This window comes from Phocoena phocoena, chromosome 16 (genome assembly GCF_963924675.1).
Source record: "Phocoena phocoena chromosome 16, mPhoPho1.1, whole genome shotgun sequence".
NCBI classification, from domain to species: Eukaryota; Metazoa; Chordata; class Mammalia; order Artiodactyla; family Phocoenidae; genus Phocoena; species Phocoena phocoena.
The window spans coordinates 30,183,852-30,204,325 of NC_089234.1; the positions used below are offsets into that span (position 1 = coordinate 30,183,852).

At 53.3% G+C, this 20,474-nt stretch overlaps 2 protein-coding genes across 2 annotated transcripts in view; both read right to left on the minus strand.

Moving 5' to 3' along the window:
• Positions 1-15: 15 nt before the first annotated feature.
• Positions 16-9,824, minus strand: ANKRD2 (ankyrin repeat domain 2). Its single transcript, XM_065894614.1, is given in 10 exon segments — positions 16-321; positions 1,329-1,427; positions 1,538-1,636; positions 2,272-2,370; positions 2,738-2,836; positions 4,323-4,430; positions 4,538-4,696; positions 6,220-6,324; positions 9,475-9,564; positions 9,566-9,824. Coding segments are annotated over 10 exon segments (1,086 nt in total). The 5' UTR covers positions 9,644-9,824; the 3' UTR covers positions 16-171.
• A 1,355-nt stretch (positions 9,825-11,179) lies between these two features.
• The window catches only part of UBTD1 (ubiquitin domain containing 1), a 51,607-nt gene continuing 42,312 nt past the window's right edge, over positions 11,180-20,474 (minus strand). Inside the window, exons 2-3 of the mRNA XM_065894551.1 lie at positions 13,657-13,884; positions 11,180-12,284 (exon numbers count right to left, since the gene is read on the minus strand). Coding sequence (XP_065750623.1) covers positions 11,899-12,284; positions 13,657-13,884 — 614 coding nt within the window. The 3' untranslated portion in view covers positions 11,180-11,898. The remainder of the gene's footprint in view (positions 12,285-13,656; positions 13,885-20,474) is intronic.

Genomic DNA, 20,474 nt, shown 5'->3' on the forward strand with positions numbered 1-20,474 from the left:
AACATCACACACAGCAAAAATGACTTTTTTTAAAAAATTGCGGTAGCTTGTGGGTGCTCCCAGGGCAAACACAGAGGAATGGTGTGGTCCTCAGCTCTGGGGGCCATTCTTATGACCCTCCGGCTGTACGCAGGGGACAGGCCAGGTGCCTGGCTGGGCTGGGACAGTCGTTTACTGGGCTGGCACAGGCTGGGGGGTCTCCCGCCCACTCTCGGCAGACCCCTCCAGCCCGTTCTGCTCTGACCCCGGCTCCGGGTGCTCCAGAGCGTGCCGGGTGTCAGCCTGCCAGAGCTGCACCAGGTCCGTGGGGGTCTTTCCTTCCTGGGGGAAACAAGAGGATATCTAGTCACCGTTCAGAAGTCTGTACGAAGAGGTGCCCTCATCTACGCCAGTGGTTCCCAACTGGGAGCAACTGGCAATGTCTGGAGACATTCTTGGTTATGACACTGGAGGAGGGGATGCTACTGGCATCTTGAGTAGAGGCCAGGGATGCTGCTCAAACATCCGGTAATGCACGGACAGCCCCCCCACGACAAAGAATTATCCCGCCCAAAACGTGTGAGGTTGAGAAGCCCTCATTTACACCTTCCCCTTGTCTTCCTAACTTCCCCATTATCTCCTCAGCCTCTCTTTTTTCTTTCATATAGCTAGCTTTTTTTTAAAACATTGAAGTATAGTTGATGTGCAATATTATGTAAGTTACAACTTAGAGTTATTATAAAATATTGGCTGTATTCCGTGTTGTACAATATATCCTTGTAGCTTCTATCATACAGAACAGTTTGTACCTCTTAATCCCCTACCCCTATGTTGCACCCCCCAGCCTTTCCTGAGTCAAGGTCCCCCCTTACCCAATTCTCCTCTCTTCTGTGATTGCTCTGGGCCCCAAAGAAGAGCTTGGACGGGGGGGACATAGGTTCCTAAGGGAACTGGAGGACCACAGGAGCCAACACAGGGTGCTAGGAACAATCGTGCTGACTGAGTGCTTAGCTTCCTTCCGGCTCTGTCCCTCCACGATTTTGGCCTCCCTGAGCCTGGACATTAGGACCGCCTGTGGTCTACTTGGGGGCCTTTGGGAAATCCTCCTCCTGTCCCTTCCTGGCTGTTTTCTCCACTTAGATTTTCTGGATGTAGAGAAGCATAGAGAGAGTTGGGAAGCCGGGTGGGCCCCCAATCTCCTGGGGCCCAGAGAAACCCTCCACTGTGACACTGCCCCAAGGGCAGGCCGGCCGAGTCCTGCTCAGTTCTGTCTTTCTTCCGAGTGCCCAGCACAGGGCCTGGGAGGGCAGCGCACACTGTTTACTGAATCAGGAAAGGAGTGAATTTACCAGGTTCTTGCTCATCATGTCAGCCCCGTGCAGGAGCAGCAGTTTGATGATTTTGTAGCGATTGAGCCTCACGGCGTCATGCAGGGCACTGTCCCCTTCCTAGAACCAGTGAGACATTCAGCATGGCCCACGGGGGCATGTGGGAGCCCTCAGGGGGCATATGGAGCCCCCTGTGGTGGGGCTGGGCGTGAAGGAACCCAGACACTCACTCTGTCTTTGGCATTGATGTCCAGGCCCAGGGATAGAAAGTGTTCCACGATCTCCACGTGCCCCGTCCGGACTGCCACATGCAGGGGGGTGCTCAGCAGCTGGGTGGGGAGGAATCAGGAGATGCTGGCTGAAGGGACCTGGACTGTGATGCCTCTGGGAGGCGGCCGTCTTAACTCTAGCCTAATCCTTCTCCCAAGGAGGGGCAGGGAACGCTGTAATTTCCCATCACCCTATCTGATGATCAGCTCTAAGGCGTGACATGCCACCTCCTCGGGGAAGACTTCTATGATTCCCCTCTCACCCTATAAGACATTTTATAGATGAGCAACAGAGGCTCAGAGGCTGTCACTTGTTCAAGGTTATATACAAAGGATTGAGTGAATTAAAAATGGTGGATGAATAAGTAAGTGAACAGATCAATAAATGAATGGATGGATGGATAGATAGACAGATAGAAGGATGATGAACGACGGCATGGGTGAACAAATCCTGCATCTTTGGGTGGTTCCAAAGCCGCCAAGCTAGTGGAGCTCTTCTCCTCCCCTCTCCTCTGCTCTTCCTCCCATTCCCAGATGGTGGTCTCCAAGGGGCTGCAGCTGATGGCAAGGACCCATCCCTGGGCTCTGCAGCCACTCCAGAAACCAGACTAGCTCACTACCCTCCTGCTCTCTGCTTCTCTCCCCCCCACCCCTCCGCCCTGCTACCCCAACATCTGTGAGCATTATGGCCTCACCTTATCCCTCACGTTGGTGTCTGCTCCCCGGCTTTGCAGAAGCTTCACCACCTCCAAGTGGCCCCCACGGCAGGCCCAATGCATGGCTGTGCAGTCCAGCTAGAAAGGAAGGGTGGAGCCTAACTGCAGAGCTTCAGGGAAGAAAGTGCCCTGGGGGAAAGGACCCCAGCCAAGAGGGCAGGCAGATATCCAGGGAAGGATAGGGCCACTCCAATGACTGAGCAACGGATGCAGTGGAGCCGAAGAACCCTCGGGCTCCATCTCGTCCAAGCCAGATTTACAGAGGAGGCTCAGGGAGGAGATGGGCCCCCCCCCCCCCCGCCAAGGTCATACAACATACTAGAGGTGGAGCCTGGCCCCTGAGGCAGCTTGTTTATGTCCCAGGTTGGAGGTTTGCAGGGATAGGGAGTCTATGAGTGCTGGACCCACCTCCTGCCCCTCACCCAATACCTGGCCTCTTGCTCACCCGATCCTGGAAGTCCACAGTGACCCCACTCTCTAGAAGCTTCTCCAGGATCTCCATGTGGCCCTCCAGGGAAGCTCGGTGCAGTGCTGTCCGGTGGAACTGTCCCCAGAGAAACTGTCAGGGCCTAAACTCTGGCCCCAGGCCTGAGCCCATCGCCCACCCAAGTTGAGCCCAGGCCTTATCCCAGCCCTATTCTGACCCCTGTGCCGGGTCCCCATATCTTCCATGTTCCGCCAGTTCCTTCATGCTCTATCTGGACCAGCCTTGGAGGCCTCCTGTGCTCTGTGGACTCTGACCTTCTCACTGCCCCCTAAACACACGTTGCCTGTGCCCAAATGCCCATTTCGCCCGTACTCCCTGTGAGTGCTTGATGAATTCTTGTAACTCCATGAAGATGCAGCTCAAGTGTCATCGACTTCTTGAAACCTCTAGGCCATAGCTGTCCCAGGGGTCCAGACAACCCTCCACTGTGATAGACAGTCAAAGGCAAGCTGAGTCTTACTTGACTATTTCCCCTGAGTGCCTTGCCCAGGGCCAGGATGGGCAGGTGCACCCTGATTACTGATTCAAGCAGGGAATGAACTTCCTGTCCAATGCAGACGGCTTTCTGCTTTGGTCTCTTGACACACTCAGGCCAGAGGGCATATCTTTCCATATTCTAATGATCCGGTTGTGCAGCAGTCTCCCAGCTACTGTCAACCCTGGTCTTTTTGGTTTTGTGCTCCTAGCACAACACAGAGGCAGGAGATGCTTAGATAGACCAAGAGGACTAAAACTCTGGAATCTAAAAAGTGGAAAGGACATGTAGTCTAAGCCTGCAATAATGCAGGCTGAAGGGGGTGACCATTAATTTGCTCAATCCCAGGATATGATCTCGAGAGAGCATCCTACAAAGTATGAAAGAGGCAGTTTCAGGGAAAACAAAAAGAAGTATGACGGGTGACGGCAACGGAAACATTTTGAAAATCGTGGGGATGGGTGCACAACATTATAAGTGTAATTAATGCTGCTGAGTTGTCACTTAAAATTTATTTGGCGTGTCTCATGTTTTATATATTTTAACCATAAGATAAAAATAATTGTTAAAAGTGTGATGATATACAATGCAACACAAAATATCATATCCAAGCACGTGCTTTAATAGTGTTTTCATTCGATAAATATGTATTGAAGCACTAATATTCTATTTGATCCCCATAACATGCTCTGAGGGGAGGAGCCAGTTTTACGAAGAAGGAAACAGGCACAGAGAGGTGACGGGCCCAGCCACAGGTCACAGAACTAGGGAGTGGTACAGGTGGGATTTGAGTCCAAATCTCCTGGTCTTGGACTCTGTATTTGATTCCATTCCATTTTTTCCCCTAAAAATCCAGGTGTTTATTACTCTGGAGGTGGTTCAAGTTGGAAAGGGTCTAAGGATTTAGAAAAACTCCTGTGTGGGGAAGGGGGCATCCCACATCTTCTGAGGGGCCCCCTCCCAAAGGACACCCACGCCTCTTCTCAAAGAATGCACAAGCGGGCGGGGTGCAGGCATCAGCTCTGAAAGGGAGGCCGGCACAGGTGCAGGGCCCGATGGGAACATCACCTGATCGCAGGTGTCGGGGGAACCCCCGTCCGCCAGGAACTTCTCGATGACCTTCATTTGCCCCTCCACCGCCGCTTTCAGGAATGTCTCCGCGTCCACGGGGCCAGCCTGGAGAGAGCGAATGCAGTCCCTGGGGGCCGCTCCGCTGTGATCTGAGCCATTCCCCCTTCCCCGGCCTCCCCTGCCCACACAGGTGTCCACCCCAGGACCCTTACGATCTCCTCCGGCTCTGGAGGTGGCTCCTGGGAGGCTGCCAGGGCTTCCCGCTTCTTCTGCTTGCGTTTTTTCCGCAGCTGGATGAGGTTCTGGATCCCACCCACGTCGATGATCTCCCTCCGCAGGTCTAGGGATGTTTTACGCACGCGCTCTTGACCCTGCGTGGGGATAGCCAATCAAGCCCCGCACTGGGGCACAGAATGTGGGGCTTGGGGACCTCTGAGCTAGGCTGGAGGTGGAGGACAGGGAGAGCCTCTCAAGGGAGAAAGAATCCAGGTCTAGCTCTGCCGCCTAGGACTAGGTGAAGCCAATGAGACAGACACAGATGCACAGGGGGCTTGAGGGGGCTGCTTGGGAGCTGCCCAGCTCCAAGGCTCCACATAGAGTGGGAGTTGATGAAGAAATCTCAAGGGCAGTTCTTAGCCCAGGCCTCCAGAACAGGGTACGAATTCTCATCTCTCCATGCAATTCTCTCCCTCTCCCTCCCTCCGTCCCTCCCTGCCTCTCTCTCTCTCTCTCTCTCTCTGGCCATAAAAGTAATACAGAAACATAAAAGCTCTGAAGAGAAAGTCCTTCTCTCCCAGAGGAACTTCTATCATAGCTTGGTTGATGCCCTTTCCTACGGGATCAAACTCCACACAGTGGTCTGGAAACTCTGCTTTTCTCTTATCAGCGTGCAGATGTCTCCTGTCAGCACACACAGCCTCCCCCAGCCCACTAACACCTGCATCATGCCCTGTTGTATGGCTGCCCCATCACTGCAGCTTCCAAAATGAGTCCCCTGGGATCTCGTACACATGCAGATTCTGACTTAGCAGATGTGGGGAGGAAAACTTCCCCCCTCTTCACTTCTAAGTTCTTTGGCTGGTCTGATAATTAAATTGATGTAAGACGGATTAATAGGAGAAAAACAAATTTAATTTCATATGTATGGTAGTCCATAAAAATATGAGACTCAAAGAAGTGACCAAAGCAGGCAGCTTTTACACATTTTAGACAAAGAAACAATTTGTGCCACATTGAAAAGACAAAGGAGTTTGTTTTTGGAGGAACTAATTAGTGAAGAAACAAGTTTTGTTTATATAGCCTTCTCAGCCCTGAATTCCTGAGATCTAGTGATAAGGAAGCTTTCTACTTTCCTGATATAAGGAGGGTAACTTCCCATGGCAGATTTATTTACTACTTTCAGGGGAACAAAGGAGGGTCAGAGTGTCCTTCATGCACTGGCTGTTTCTCAGATAACTTTAATTAAAAATAATCAGTATGGGGCTTCCCTGGTGGCACAGTGGTTGAGAGTCTGCCTGCCGATGCCCGATGCAGGGGACACAGGTTCGTGCCCCGGTCCGGGAAGATCCCACACGCCACGGAGCGGCTGGGCCCGTGAGCCATGGCTGTTGAGCCTACGCGTCCGGAGCCTGTGCTCCGCAACGGGAGAGGCCACAACAATGAGAGGCCCGTGTACCGCAAAAAGAAAAAAAAAAAAAAAATCAGTATGCCAAAGTGGCATATTTGGGGGTGGCATATTCTGCTCTCCTTTACAAGTATGAGATGGGGCCGAGATGCTGCATCGCTAACATCTCGCAGGGGTGCTGAGCTGCTGGAGGAGCACCAGGAGGGGCAAGGCCGTAACTGCCTTGTCTGTCTCCGGAGCGTGCAGATACTAGGTTCTCCTAGCACTTACCTTAACCTTTTGTAAGGATGGACTCTGAGGCCTGTGGTGCTTCTCATCCTCCAACACCAGCATCTCCATGGGCAGCTTCTGATGGGTGGTGGTTCCTCTGAGTTTCTGGTGAGCCAAGGACAGGACGGGTTCCGGGCCTGCCTGCAGTGCCTCGGGGGCCAGATAGCCTCGCCCACAACAAATTCAAGGACCCCAAGGACCTCCTCCTGTGTGACCTCCCAGCCCGTCATCTGCCCCACTCCTGTCTGGTCCAGGAGGCCCCAGGTCAGAGCCAGCCTCCCTGGCCCCAACCCCAGTTCAAACACCTGTGTACTGACTGCCGTGTGTCCCCAGCAAAACAGGATTAAGGGCTACTGGAATGAGTTTTCATGAAATTAAACATACTCACTTTTTTCAAGCACTGAGGTTTTGGTTTTTTTTTCTTTTTGGCGTTTAAAATTCACTTTGATGAAATACTTGAGATGATAGTTTTTTTTTTTTTTTTAGTGGGCTTACTTGACAATACAAAAATTTGGCAGCTCTGTCAGTTACCAACTTCTTTCCCTCAGATTTTACTGATCCGTGAAATCCTAGAGCATGGAAACTGTTGCTCTCAGGGAACCTGAGGGGTGGAACCCGCAGCTCCCCAGCTCTCAGCTTGATGTGAACTCTAAGTATTAACCTTATTCTCGTTTTAATAATATGGGGGAAACTCTGTCCAAGTCTCCTCCCCACTTGTAGCTCCAACCTGCCTGGACTACTTCCTCATGGCCGCTTCCTCTCTTCTAAAGGAAAACACTCTTTGTTAAGTGCTGGCGCCCCTATCTCTGAAGTCCCCATGTACCGGAAACATTCGTCCAGGCTGGAGAGTGCTGAGTACAGGTGGCAGCTGGGGAGGAATGATCTCCCTTACAGAGCTCTCAGCTGCCTTTGTCGTTCGACACCGAGCTCCGGTGTTATACTCTTCAAGTGTCAGTTGAGGGCTGATTTTCCAGGTCTTTATTTCGAATGTTCTGTTGCCCACTGGCATCTCCCTTCCATGTCAGGCTTACATGGTTTGAGGTCTCCCCAGTGCCGGCCTCGCCTGAAACGCTGCACCCTCACCCGGGGACAAGATCACCTAGGGCTTCAGCTACTACTGCATGTGGAGCCCTGGCTGGGCTCCTGGAGCATCTAGAGTGGGCTTGGTCCTAATCATCTTGGCATCCCCAGCACCGATGACAAGAGTTAGCACACAGTAGGTGCTCAGCAAATGTTTGGAGAATAAATGAATGAATGAGTTCACGGATGGTGGCAGGCGGGCTCAGCAGCTCTGCACACCTCCAAGTCCTCAGTGATGACCTAGCCCAGTAAGGCCCCTGCAAGAGAGCCTCAGCCCCTGGGCTGGTCTCCAAGACCCTCCTTCCCTACCCACCCCATGAAGCGGGTGCAGGCGGAACAGCGGTTCTCCTCTAAGAATGCTGCTGGGCTGGGGCCTGGTGGGAACAAATGGGGACTCTAACGCCTGCCCACGCCTTACCCAGACTCCATAGCCCCTCGCTTCAGATTTGCCTCTGTAGGTTGGCATACAGTAGGTGCTCAAGAAATGTTTATTGAATTGGGTGTTTGTCGGTGAAACACAACCCAACAAAACTTCCACCTGACTTCATAGATGGTTGCACAGAGGAAATGAGAGAATGCCTATCCAATGCGTAGCACGGTGCCTGGCATGTAGGAGGCAGCAGTGGTGAGGGTGGCTCTGTGGGCACCCGGGGCCCTGACAGCCCTGCCGCTATATTTGTTGGATGAATGAATGGATGAGGACTGTTCCGTGTCCCCTTGCTGAAGGTCTCTGTGTCCAGTGGCAGCATTCCAGAAATGGCCCAGCAACATGACTCCCCTGCCTGGCCCTGGTGCACATGCCCTTGGGGGAGTGAGAAATGGCATTCCTGGAGATCCAGGGATGCGCCGGCGGGGACTCAGCAGGCTCAGTCCAGGTCCTTCCCAGCCAAACCTCCCCTCCCTTCCCTAGCCCTCATCTCTTCGTCCACCAGCGTCCTGACCCTTCCCTCTTCCTCACCTCCATTCAGTCACTCTTCCTTTTTTGAATGGAGTCTACATCTACACTGATTTATCTCCTCCCTCCCATTCCTGTTAGGGCCAGTCTTTCCCCCTCCAAGTCCTTCTCAGGGCTGTCAGAGCTGCCTTCCCCAAACAGGTCAGGTGGCACCACCGTGCCTCACTCAACAACATGCAGTGGCTCCCCACGGCCCCCAGAATAAGTATCTGTCACGTGGTCCTCACTGTCTGGTTTGTGCCCTGTCTCCCTTCCCAGCCTCAGCCCCTCCTGCCAGACTTTCTCCCGACAATCGTGCTTCCACTCACCCCGACGACAGGCGCCTGTTGTTTCCTTAGCCTGGAACACTCTCCCCCCTCCTGACCTCCATCCTTCAAGGGCCGTCCTTGAAGGCCTGGCTCAAATGCCCTCCTGTCCACAGAGAAGTCCTCGAGGGCCCACGGTCGGCATGCCTCACCCACCCTTGGTGCTCCTTCGCTTCTGAGTTACATCTCTATCTCACCCTTTTCCACTCTGCCTTGTTTCTTAGTTGACCGTGCACCTGGCAGATGTCGGCTAAAATGAACACAGAGCTGGTCAAGAGGAGGCAGGGGCTGACCTTCCTGAGCCTCTCATTCTTCCCAGCACTGGGCTCTTGGAAGAGTAGAGTCTAGGTGAAGTATTCATCTCCATAAAATGAAGAGTAGGACCAGCCCGCACCCCCCTGCCCGACTTCTTTATTCCAGAGAAAATACAACTGCCCGGAGCCCCAGTGCTCAGTCGCCTCCCCGGGTGTGGCTGGTGGTCCTAGAAAACCCATGCTTCCTTTGCCAGCATCCCTTTCTCACTCTGCTCCCCGTCTTTATCAAACACTGGAGCTTTTCCTGTCCCAGCCTCCCAGCTGGCAGCTGGGGGGATCTCAGGGCCCCAAGCTGCAGGCAGCATCCCAGCTGTCCTGCTCTGCACAGCTCAGCCTGTCTCCTCGAGGCCCAGGTGGGTGGACAGGGTCTCGAGGAACCCAGCTTGGCTCGCCCACTCCACTGTCTCTCAGATTTGGGGGCTGAAGCCCCCGTCTCCCACTGCCAGCAGCCCCCTCTCAGGAGCACCCTGCAGTAGAGCCAGCTGGGCCCCTGGGGACACCTGTCCTCCTTCCTTCCAGGTACGGCAGCCAGGCTCTTCCTTCCCTTGACAGCAGAGCTGGGTCTCCTCAGCACCCCCTTGGGCCCCACACCCCGCCCTACCTCATTCTCCTCCTCCTGTGACAGCCGCTCCTCGATGAGTGCCGTGGCCCTCTGCACCTCCTCGGAGCCCGCCATGGCACCGTGAGCAACCCGCCCCTGCAGGCCCCGGGGCCCCAGGGGCTTTATATGCCAGGGCTCCCACCCCCGCCCTGCTAGGCGCCTCTGCCATGAGCTCACCGGCCCAATTCTCCAGCCGCCTCCCGACCTGTCACCTTCACCCCAGGCAGCCCCGAGGAGCAGGAGGCGGCAGGGACAGTTGCCACCCCCCAACCCCTGGCCTATTGGAGCCGGAGGGCCCAGTGCCCCGGGAGCGAGAGCGAGGGCTGCAGGAAGGCGCCTGCCCAGCCTCTGTCCTGAGTGCTGAGGCCCAGATGGGCCGGGCAGCCGCGCTGCACAAAGGATCGCTGGCTGCCCTTAGCCCTGATGGCGGTGCCACCTGCTGGACGCCTGGAAACCCTGCCCAGCCCGTGCCAGTGAGGGAGCCTAAAGGCCAAATGTGGGGACCCAAGGTAAGCCCGCATCCCCAGGCCGTCCCATGAAAAGGCCCTGCCTGCTCTGGGAAGGGGCAAGACTCTGCCTCATCTGGGCTGGAGTGCCAGGCAGTGGGTGGAGGTAAGGGCAGCCGCCTGCCTCTTTGCCCGCAGCTCGCGCGGGCCTTTGCCTCTCTGGGGTCCCACAGCGCCCCCTAGTGAAGCACCGCAGCATTAGGCTGCAAGTCCACTTGTCCCTGACAGACCTCAGCCATCAGTCTGTCGCAGGGGGCCTCTGTGGGACTTACAGGGTCTTGCTTCAAGGAGCCACTGGAAGGGCTGGAACGCAGCGCCAAGCCCCGCTGACGAAGACACCAGCTCTGACTGATCATCCTGCCCTCCCCGGTTTCCCAGTCAGGCCAACCTGACCGGTGCTCACTGAGAAAGAAAAATACTATCAACTGGAGAAGCAGCAGACCTGTACTGCTCAGTTCCGCACCTGGAACTGTGGGAGCGAGGCCTGGGTCACCACGACCCAGGTTGAACCTGCCAGTGAACCACAGACACCACAGCCCTGTGGTTCCGTGACGCTCACGTGGCCTGCCCTCAGCTAAACCACCTTATCTAAGGTCCCCCTCTCTGCTTACGTGCACATTTTCCCCTAAGGAAGCACAAGACCCAGCTCCTTCTTCCCTCTGGTTCCCTTGCTGGCAAGGGATGAGCTGACACAGGCTCATCATCGAAATTTATCAGGGATCTTGCTGTCACGTCGCCAAGGGTGCGTGCAGCATCTGCAGGACATGCGCACATCTCAGCCCTGAAGGCCCGGCTCGGGGGGCTGGAGCCCGAAGCCAGCGCCCTCGTGCTGCAGGAGCCGCCTTCCTGAGGGGCTGCCTTCGCTTTCAAAGCGAGTTCACACCTGTTATCCCATGGAGTCCTGCCAGCAGCTGAGAGGGGAGGCAGGGCAGGCGGCATCACCTCCACTTTGAAGACAAGCCACGCGGGTTCGGAGGTTAAGTGGCTTTTCCGGAGGACCCACGAGAACACAGGCCCGCATACTGGCAGTTCACGGCTCGCTCCACCGTACTCTCTGCGGTGGAGAGCACGGAGCAGTAGCTGCTCTGCCCGGAACAGCTGGGGAGGCCGTGCACCCGCCTGCTCCCACCCCAGAACTGGCTCCAGGGCTCCAGAGAGCTACAGGAGAACCCAAAGCCAAAGCCAGGCAAGAGAGAAGGAAGGAGCAAAAGGCTTTATTGATAAATATGCAGACATGTCTGCACACAGGGACCTGCTGCGGGGCCGTGAGCGGGCTGCAGACCCCCCACTGCCGGGGTTACAGCCAGGAGATGGCCCTGTGCAGGCCTCTGCCATGACAGCCCAGCCATCGGCCACCACCTCATCTCTGCCAGCTGTGCTGGGGGCTGGGAGAGGCAGAGGCCGGCCTCAGGCTCCCCACCCCCGGGGCTCACGAGTGGTCCCCTCCCCTCTGGGGGGCTGGCACTGGGCCCAGGGCAGAGTCAGGGGGTAGGGGCGAGGGAGGGAGACAGCAGCTGCTTCAGACCCTGAGCAGAAAACCGGAGTGAGCACAGCCGGCAGCACCAGATGACAGATCTGGGCTCCAGGGGCCTCCGGGCTGGCCCTCGTGGCTTGAACCTGCCGCGGGGGAGAAGCAGGGTGGAGGGCCCCGGTTTGCCTTTTCTCTGACAAGGTTGGCAAGGCCTGTGTGTGGCAGCACACTGTTTCCTGGGTGCTGGGCACTGGTGGCCCACGGAGTCCCTGGGAAGCAGGGTCCCCTCAGGGCTCGCCCGGCAGCCATACACGGGAGGCTCCCCTGGAGAAAAGAACGGCTCTCAAAGGCAGCGGCAGGGCGGGGGTGCCTAGTGCTCCAGCCGGGAGGCCTCTCAGCCCTGCGGAGGCCTTCCCTGGTCTCTCTGCCCAGGGGTCCGTGGGCTCCTCAGTCCTGGGGCGGCGGGGGCTGGTTAATGATGACCTGGATGACAAAATCTTTCTGGATCTTGGTTTCCTGGAGCCGCGTGCGATCTGTGAGCAGCTTTCCAGAGAAGAACCATCGCTGCCAGGACGGCTCGATGCCCTCCTGGGTGTGCAGCTGCCTCTTGAGCTGCCCCACCGTGTCAGGCAGGCTGGCGCTGAGCCTCACGTCCTTGCCCGTGGAGAGGCGTACCTTCAGCGGGAACTCTCGGCGCACGCTGGGGGTGGGCTCGGGGGGGTCCAGGTTCTCCTCCTCAGTGTGCTCCAGAAGCAGGTTCACGGGTGGTGACAGGCAGTAGATGGGCAGCTGGTAGCGATTGCCCAGCTCATCGTAGCATTCACAGAGGGTGCCTGTGGGAAAGGCAGGGTGGTCAGAGTCGTCTTGGGGACCAACTGATATGGATTAACTTGTGTCCCCTCCACCAATCTCATGTATTGAAGCCCTAACCCCACCCCCACAGTGTCACTGTATTTGGAGATAGGGGCCTATATGGGAGTAATTAAGGTTAAATGAGGTCATATAGGTGGGGCCCTGATCCGGTAAGGGTTAGTGCCCTTACAAGAAGACCAGAAAGTTCAAGCTCTCTCTCTTCTCCCACAATGAGGACATAGAGAGCAGGTGGCCATCTACAAGCCAGGAAGAGAGCTCTCACCAAAAACCAAATCAGCTGCCACCTTGATCTTGGGCTTCTCGGACTCCAGAACTAAATTTCTGTTGTTTAATAAGCTACCCAGTCTGCAGTATTTTGCTATAGCAGCCTGAGCAGACTGATACACCTGTCATGGTCATCCCACAGTCCTCAAACCCACCCTACAGGCAGGTCTTCCTGGGACAGCTGGTGGGAGCTCAAGGTAGAGGCAGGAAGACCTGGGCTGACATTCTGGCTCCACCAGGTACTGGCTCATTCAACCCTAGAAAAGTACTTAACTTTTCGTTTGTTCATTCAACAACTCCTTCCTGAGCATATGTGCTGGGTGCTGGGGTTACAAGGATGAATGAAATAGCATAGGCCCTGCTTTTCATGACTTATACCCAGTGGGCCTCAATCTTCTTACTTGTACGATGTGTTACATATAGTAATATATTGATATTTACTGTATCTTGAACACCAGCTCAGTGCTGGGACTGGACTAAATGATGTTATGTGTATCTTGTTGAATCCTAACAGCCATCCTATGAGGTTGGTATCACCACTTTATAATTGTTTAGTCACTGAGGCTTTAAATTCAAGAAGCTCACGGTCACATAGCTAGGAAAGAGACACTTGGTTAAAACCCAGTCTCTGACTCTATAGAGTTTCCATTGTTGCCCTCTGCTTTACATAGTCCCAGGGGCCATTATGAAATTAAATGAGATAATGCAGCAGAAGCTTCTAGCTCGGTGCCCAGCACATAATAATACTCAACAGGAGGTTGTTACCTGAGATGTGCTGGGATCTCAAAGGGCCCTGAGCAATCTTTAGCTTGCTCTCATCACACCGCCTTGAGGTTTGCTGGTGTCTTTCCACGCCCTCGTTAGGCAAGTGGGAACTGTGTCTCATTTTTCTTGGTGTCCCACTCCTGGACCATGTTCATGAGGGCTGCTTGAATGAACAAGCGACTAGCCACACCTGCCACCCACCAGCCTGGATGGGAGCTCCTGACATGGGGCTGGCCACTGGCTCTCCTCCACCCTGACGGCCCCCTCACTCCGGTGGGGAAAGCCCCCGCCCTGCCTGCTCACCATGAGGCAAAGTGATGCTGGCTCCGTCCAGGATGGCCTGAGCCAGCTCGTGGTCGTTGGCCTCGGCTGCATAGGCGGCAGCCTTGAGGGCATCCCAGATCTCCTTGCGGCCCTCGAAGGCGGGCGCTGTGTCCCAGAACTCATCCCTCTTGCTCCGCAGCTGCCCATCGGTCATTGGGTAGTCGCTCTTCCACTTCAGCCGCTCCTTCTTCAGGGGCTCGTTGCGTCCTGGGCAGGACAGAAGGGAGAAGCTCAGCATCTAGAAAGCCAGGGCTGTGGTCCACCCTCTCCCAGCCCCGCCTCCCTGGCCCTCACTGCAGTGGCTCCTGAACGTTCGGGTCTCCGGGCCCTTTCCTGGAGTCAGTGAAGAGTCTGGAAACTGCACACACCCAACCTGGGGGTGTAAACCACTTCTGTTAGCAGACACAGCATGTACTGCCTTTGTTGTTGTTGCTGCTGCTGTTGAAGTCTTAATTTTACTCTCTTTCTTTGATAATAAAGTAGGACGTGTTCAGTATTTTTAAAATCTGTAAAGAATGTAAAAAAATTTTAATCTGAAAAAAATAACTGCCACGGTTTACGGAGCCAGCTTGTGCCAGATCACAGGCTGGCATTGTAGCCTCAAAATGCCCCGGCAGACGGGGAAACTAAGACCCAAAGAGCTCGTCATTGGTCTAAAGCCACACAGGTACCAATTTAATACCAGGCTTCCTGACTCAGAAGGCCACCCTCTGACCACTGTCTGTACCGTGCTGCCATTGGGGAAAACTTACTTAAGAATTCCACCATTCAGAAGTGACTACTGCTGACACTTAGACGTATTTCCTTCCAGCTTTCTTTCCCCCATTTTTCTCAGTAGAGTTGGGCTCATATCATACAATTTATTTTTAAAATATTCCTTGTTATAAAGAGGATTTTAAATGTTTTCATGCCAATATACAACTTTCTGTTTATTTCACACTTATATTACTGTCCATGTATATTCCCATGGCTAAAAATTATAAATGTTTTTCATGTCTTGTTATTAATGTTCCACTATAAAGTTACAAAGAATGTTTTTAGAACCATAACCAACCAACCAAAAAATCCCTGCAGCCTCTGAAGAAGAAAACAATTCTGTTAAATGTCATCATTCTTGTTACCCAGCTCCAAGACAACTCCAGACCTCAGTCAAGATTGAGGGAAGAAGCATCTCTCAAAGGCTTTCGGAAGCTCAGTCACCTCAAAGCTGAAGGCAGAATGAGCCATAGGAGTGAGGTCTAGAGTACTTGGCTCCCGCTATAACTCAGATCCTGGGCGAGATGCGGAGCTAAGGCTGAGGACTGCCCCCACGGGCTGGGGCAGGAGTGGCGGCTCCTCAGGGGAAGAGAAGGACATTCACTGTCTACCAACTGTGTGAAAGAAAACTGTGTAAGCACTTTACTTATATATATCATCCCATTTCACCCTTCCAACGGCTTTAGGTGGTAGGTGTTATTATTACTACTTCACAGATGATGGGACAGGCAGAGAGATTAAATGACTCGCCCGAGGTCACACAGTAAGTGACAGAGTGAGAGTTCCACCTCAGATCAGACTGAATCCACAAACGGCCCTCCTGTGGGTTTGCTGCTACCAGTGCAGACAGAAAACTCTCAAGCCAGACATTTAATCTGAAGTGTTCCTAAGTTAGCCGAAGGAAATGCAAATCCTCTTTGTAGGAAAATAACTTCAAACCAGGCCTCAAAGACTTCCTGAGATGAAGTTCCAAGAAAAACAAATAATAAGGTCATCGTTTTTTTGTTTTTGTTTTTGTTTTTGAATCACAGCATACAAAGAAACAAGGCAATATGAGTCTGAGCCAGCAAAAACACCAGGCAATAGAGTCAGACTCACAAAGACTTCAGATGTGGGATTCCTCAGACACGGATTACAAAAGAACTGAGCTTCAGAAAGGAGAGCCTTAACAATATGAAGAGGGTATGGGAAAAACACCCACATAACTGTCTTCAGAAGTATTCTGTGTGAGCAGTAGAGAAGAAACACTAGAGATTTTTCTTTATAATGGGCTACTGATAAATGATGTTGGGACTACAGGTTCTCCATATAGAAAAACATGCAACAGGAGTCCTACCTCATTGCCAGCCACAAAAATCAAAGCCAGGTGACTCGGGACTTCCGTGGTGGTGCAGTGGTTAAGAATCCGCCTGCCAACGCAGGGCACATGGGTTTGAGCCCTGGTCCGGGAAGATCCCACATGCTGCGGAGCTACTAAGCCCGTGCGCCACAACTACTGAGCCTGTGCTCTAGAGTCCACGAGCCACAACTATTGAGCCCGCGTGCTGCAACTCCTGAAGCCCGCGTGCCTAGAGCCCGTGCTCCGCAACAAGAGAAGCCACTGCAATGAGAAGCCCGCAGCCCCAGTTCACCGCAACCAGAGAAAGCCCGCACGCGGCAATGAAGACCCAACACAGCCAAAAATAAATTAAAAGAAAGAAAAAGAACAAAAAGCCAGATGGCTCAAAGGTTTAAGTGTGAACGACAGAAAGGAGGCAGAAGGCAGCACAGAAAATGACAGTATTGTCCATGTGCTTTTTTGAAAAGGTTTGGCCTGGAGGTGTTTCTGCCTGGATCAATCAAGTAGCTCTGCATCGTGATTTCTGACCCCCTTTCTCTTTGGTCCTTTAGCATTGATGACTCACTGACAAGAGCTTTGATCCATCAGGACTCACAGGCATTATGCAGTGACACCCTCAGGACCTCTGGGGTGCAGCATTTCTGCCTCTCCACTCAAGGACCCAGACGTCAGGCCTTTTTAACTTCTTGAGCTGTTTTCTAAAGTTTTCCTTTCTCCTTCCTCTTTGCCAGATGTCACTTCCTACTGGTCTCCATCCAACTGCAGCTCCTATTGGGTAGAGGTCAGGCCCAGCTAATGGGCCACTCCTAATCTGCTGAGAGTTGAGAAAGCTTTGTCAGCACTGTCAAAATTGAGAGCATATGGCTCTAGGAAAGAGGCTTCCTAAAGAAGAAAGAGACTAGGCTTCGGGACATGTGTTGTTCCTGCTCAGATGCCCCACCACCCCCTTACTTAAATGGTCAGGTTTTGGTTCTGTCCCTGACAATCAAGGTTGCTGGACTGGTGACCTCAGGCCACCTGACATGTAACTGTGTATGAATGCATCTCACTCTTTCTTTAATATGAACACAGCCCCATGGTGTCACCTTTCAAAGCTGTCACCTCAGGAGGCCCCCAGTACCTGAGGGATGCTTTGCTCGAATACCTGGCCTTCAGAGTCCCCTCCCCTCCACACGGAGAACAGCATGCTTTCCTGTCTGCGCTGTCAGAGACACACTTCTCACCCCAGGATGGACACGATGCCGGTGAGCCTCCCCAAGTATTAACTGCATCTCCATCACCCAAGACACAAGGGCTTAAAATTTCTTCGCCCTGCACGCTGGTCCTTTCAGGCTGAAAATATGAGAAAATATTAGAATGGGGTGGGGGTGGGGTTGGGAAGGGGGAGGGTTGATGTAAGAAAAGGGCAGCAGGAGCCCAGCTGTCTCAGCTGTCACTGCACTTCTCTGCCAGCAGGGGGCAGGCGCAGCACCTCGGGCCAGGGGCTGGCTCCCTTCACAGTGAGTCAAACACAGCACAAAAGTATGCAGCACAGCTTCCCTCGTGGCGCGGTGGTTAAGAATCTGCCTGCCAATGCGGGGGACACAGGTTCGAGCCCTGGTCCGGGAAGATCCCACATGCTGCAGAGCAACTAAGCCCGTGAGCCACAACTACTGAGCCCGCGTGCCATACTACTGAAGCTCACGCGCCTAGAGCCTGTGCTCCACAACAAGAAGCCTGCACACCGCAACGAAGAGTAGCCCCCGCTCTCTGCAACTAGAGAAAAGCCCTCGCGCGGCGATGAACACCCAACACAGCCAAAAATAAAAAAAATAAAAATCAGTAGCCCTGAAAAAAAAAAATATATATGCAGCAAAGTCCCCCAGGCCCAAGGCAAGCATGCATAAGAGACATGCCAAAATGTCCAGATCCCTACACACTAATGCTGACAATTTTAGGCACAAATATAGACAAGACAGAAAAGGAAGTTTTTACTCCAAACATTAAAAAAAGCAAATTGATGACGAGTATTTTAAATTTCATTTACTTAAAAAAAAATGTTTTATAGTTAGTTGAGTCAAAAAATATTGGGCAGTGGAAGGGGTGTGAACACTTTTATATGCTGTACAAATTGCTACAAACTTTCTGGAGGGTATTTGCTATGATACCAAAAAACTTAAAAGTGGGCTTCCCTGGTGGCGCAGTGGTTGAGAGTCCGCCTGCCGATGCAGGGGACGCGGGTTCGTGCCCCGGTCCGGGAAGATCCCACATGCCGCGGAGCGGCTGGGCCCGTGAGCCATGGCCGCTGAGCCTACGCGTCCGGAGCCTGTACTCCGCAGCAGGAGAGGCCACAACAGTGAGAGGCCCGCATACCACACACACAAAAAAAACACGTATGTAATATTATATATATTAAAAAGACTGGAAGGATTTACACCAAAATGTTAACAGTGGTTGTATCTGATTGACAGTTACCAATGATTTTACTTTGCTTTTATTTTCCAAGTTTCCAACAATAAGCATTAATTACTTTAGTAATAAGAATAATATAATGAAAGTTGTTGACAAGTAAAAAGGGTACATAAAGTTCTGAGGAGAGCCACAGAAAAGGAGGAAGAGTTTGGGGAGCTGAGGGGTGGGGTTTGAGGGTGGTAGTGAACTGAGAGCTCAAGGCCCACAGCCTCTAGGATTTCAGTTGCTGGCAGCTCTGGGTGACTCTGTTCAGGGCCAGGCAGGCTCTGTTGGTTTCAGCAGCAACAGCAGCAGCAGCATCTAGTGGCCTCTACTTATGTCTCCACCTGTCCTAGATAAGCTCCAGGTCAAAAACAGAGTAACAGAAATGGTCCTTATCCCCAGTGAAGTTGACAAAAGAGAGATTTAAAAACAAAATAAAAGATCAAAGTACACACCTGTATGGGGAGGGACAAAACACCCATGACAATCATGAGTCTCTATGATTGTGGTGGGAAGGGAACTGAGCAGAGAATGTATGTTTCTGAGTAGACGCAAAAGCTGGGGTGTTGAGGGTTGCCTGAAATACCACTTGTGTTAGGACCTGCTGAGGTGCTGGTTAAAAAGGCAGCTTCGGACTTCCCTGGTGGCGCAGTGGTTAAGGATCCGCCTGCCAATGCAGGGGAAATGGGTTTGATCCCTGGTCCAGGAAGATCTCACGTTCCGCGGAGCAACTAAGCCCATGCGCCACAACTACTGAGCCTGTGCTCTAGAGCCCACGAGCCACAACTACTGAGCCCACGCGCTGCAACTACTGAAGCCCGCACGCTCTAGGGCCCGTGTGCCGCAACTACTGAGCCCGCGTGCCACAACTACTGAAGCCCATGCGCCTAGAGCCCGTGCTCCGCAACAAGAGATGCACCGCAGTGAGAAGCCCACGTACCACAATGAAGAGTAGCCCCCGCTTGCTGCAACTAGAGAAAGCCTGCGTGCAGCAACAAAGACCCAATGCACACACACAAAAAAACCCAAAAAACAAAAACAGGCAGCTTCCCAGGGCCCACCTCAGACCCACTGAGCCAGAGTTGCAGGGCTAGGCTGGAGTAGGTACTCAGTTCTGATTGAAGAACGCCACTTGTGAGCACAGCAAAACAAAGTGGAAATGGCCTGCTCATCCATATGTTAACATCAGCTAGCTCAATGGATTGCCTCCAAAGTTGCTGCTGAGAGCAGATTCAGAGGGTAAAGGGGGAAGAGAGCGAGAGGGCACAATGTCTGGGTTGGGGGAGGATAATGATGGTGGACGCTGTGGTTTGGCCTGGATAATGAATGGTGTCTGGCAATACCACCCCCAAGGGACGGTGGTGAAAGGAGAGTGAGAGAGAGAACACTAAAGATCCTTTCCAATTTGCATAGAGCTGGAGTGCATCTATGCACGTGTGTGCATATGTGTGTGATTCACACTGCTTAACTCAGAATAACTACACAAGAGGGGATTCTCAAGAACCCACGGAAGGACAGCGGGCCTGGCTGCTTCCCTCTGAATATCCCTGGCCCAGTGCAGGTTCTCAGCAAGTGTCTGCTGAGTTGAAAATGGAACTGACAAATGCACAGTGAACGGTGTGGGAGCATGGTGGAGGAATCACAGCTGAGAGCAGCAGTGGGCAGGCAAGGGAAGTGGGAGAAGGGGCTGTCGTGAGGGAAAAGTCAGGCAGTCCCTTTGCTTGTTGATCTCAGACCCCAAGAGATCCTTATTGTGGCCTCCGGGACTGGCATACCTGAGTCACTGGGACGTGACACCAAGTCTGAGACCAGCCAAGGGAACCAGAGATTTCCCAGGAGAGTCAGTCCACCCAAGCCAGGAGACGGCCCTATTTATACCTGTGGCAATCCCCAAGCTCTATTTCCACACTCGGTTACCAAGCTGCATACCCAGGTCCCTGCTCCAGGGATGGGGCCAGCCATGTTCTCCCCAGAAGTACTGATTATGTGACAAGCCTGGGCTTGCTCTGGCTGGTGGGAGAGATGAGGCTTCAGGCAGAAGAAGGGACAAGGGCCTCCCCATCCCAACAGCCTGGGCTGCAATGGCCCTTTGACTAGGATGCAGACTCCAATCTCTCCTCCCCTCCCCTTCCGCCCTGGCAGTCACAGCTGGGCAGCAGGGGGCTGGAGAGATGTGGCTGAAGTATGGCACCTGGCAGAGGGGATAAGAGATTCAAGAGAACAGCAGGCCCAGAAAAGGATCAGCCCAGCCAAGGAGGGTGCAGGCAGG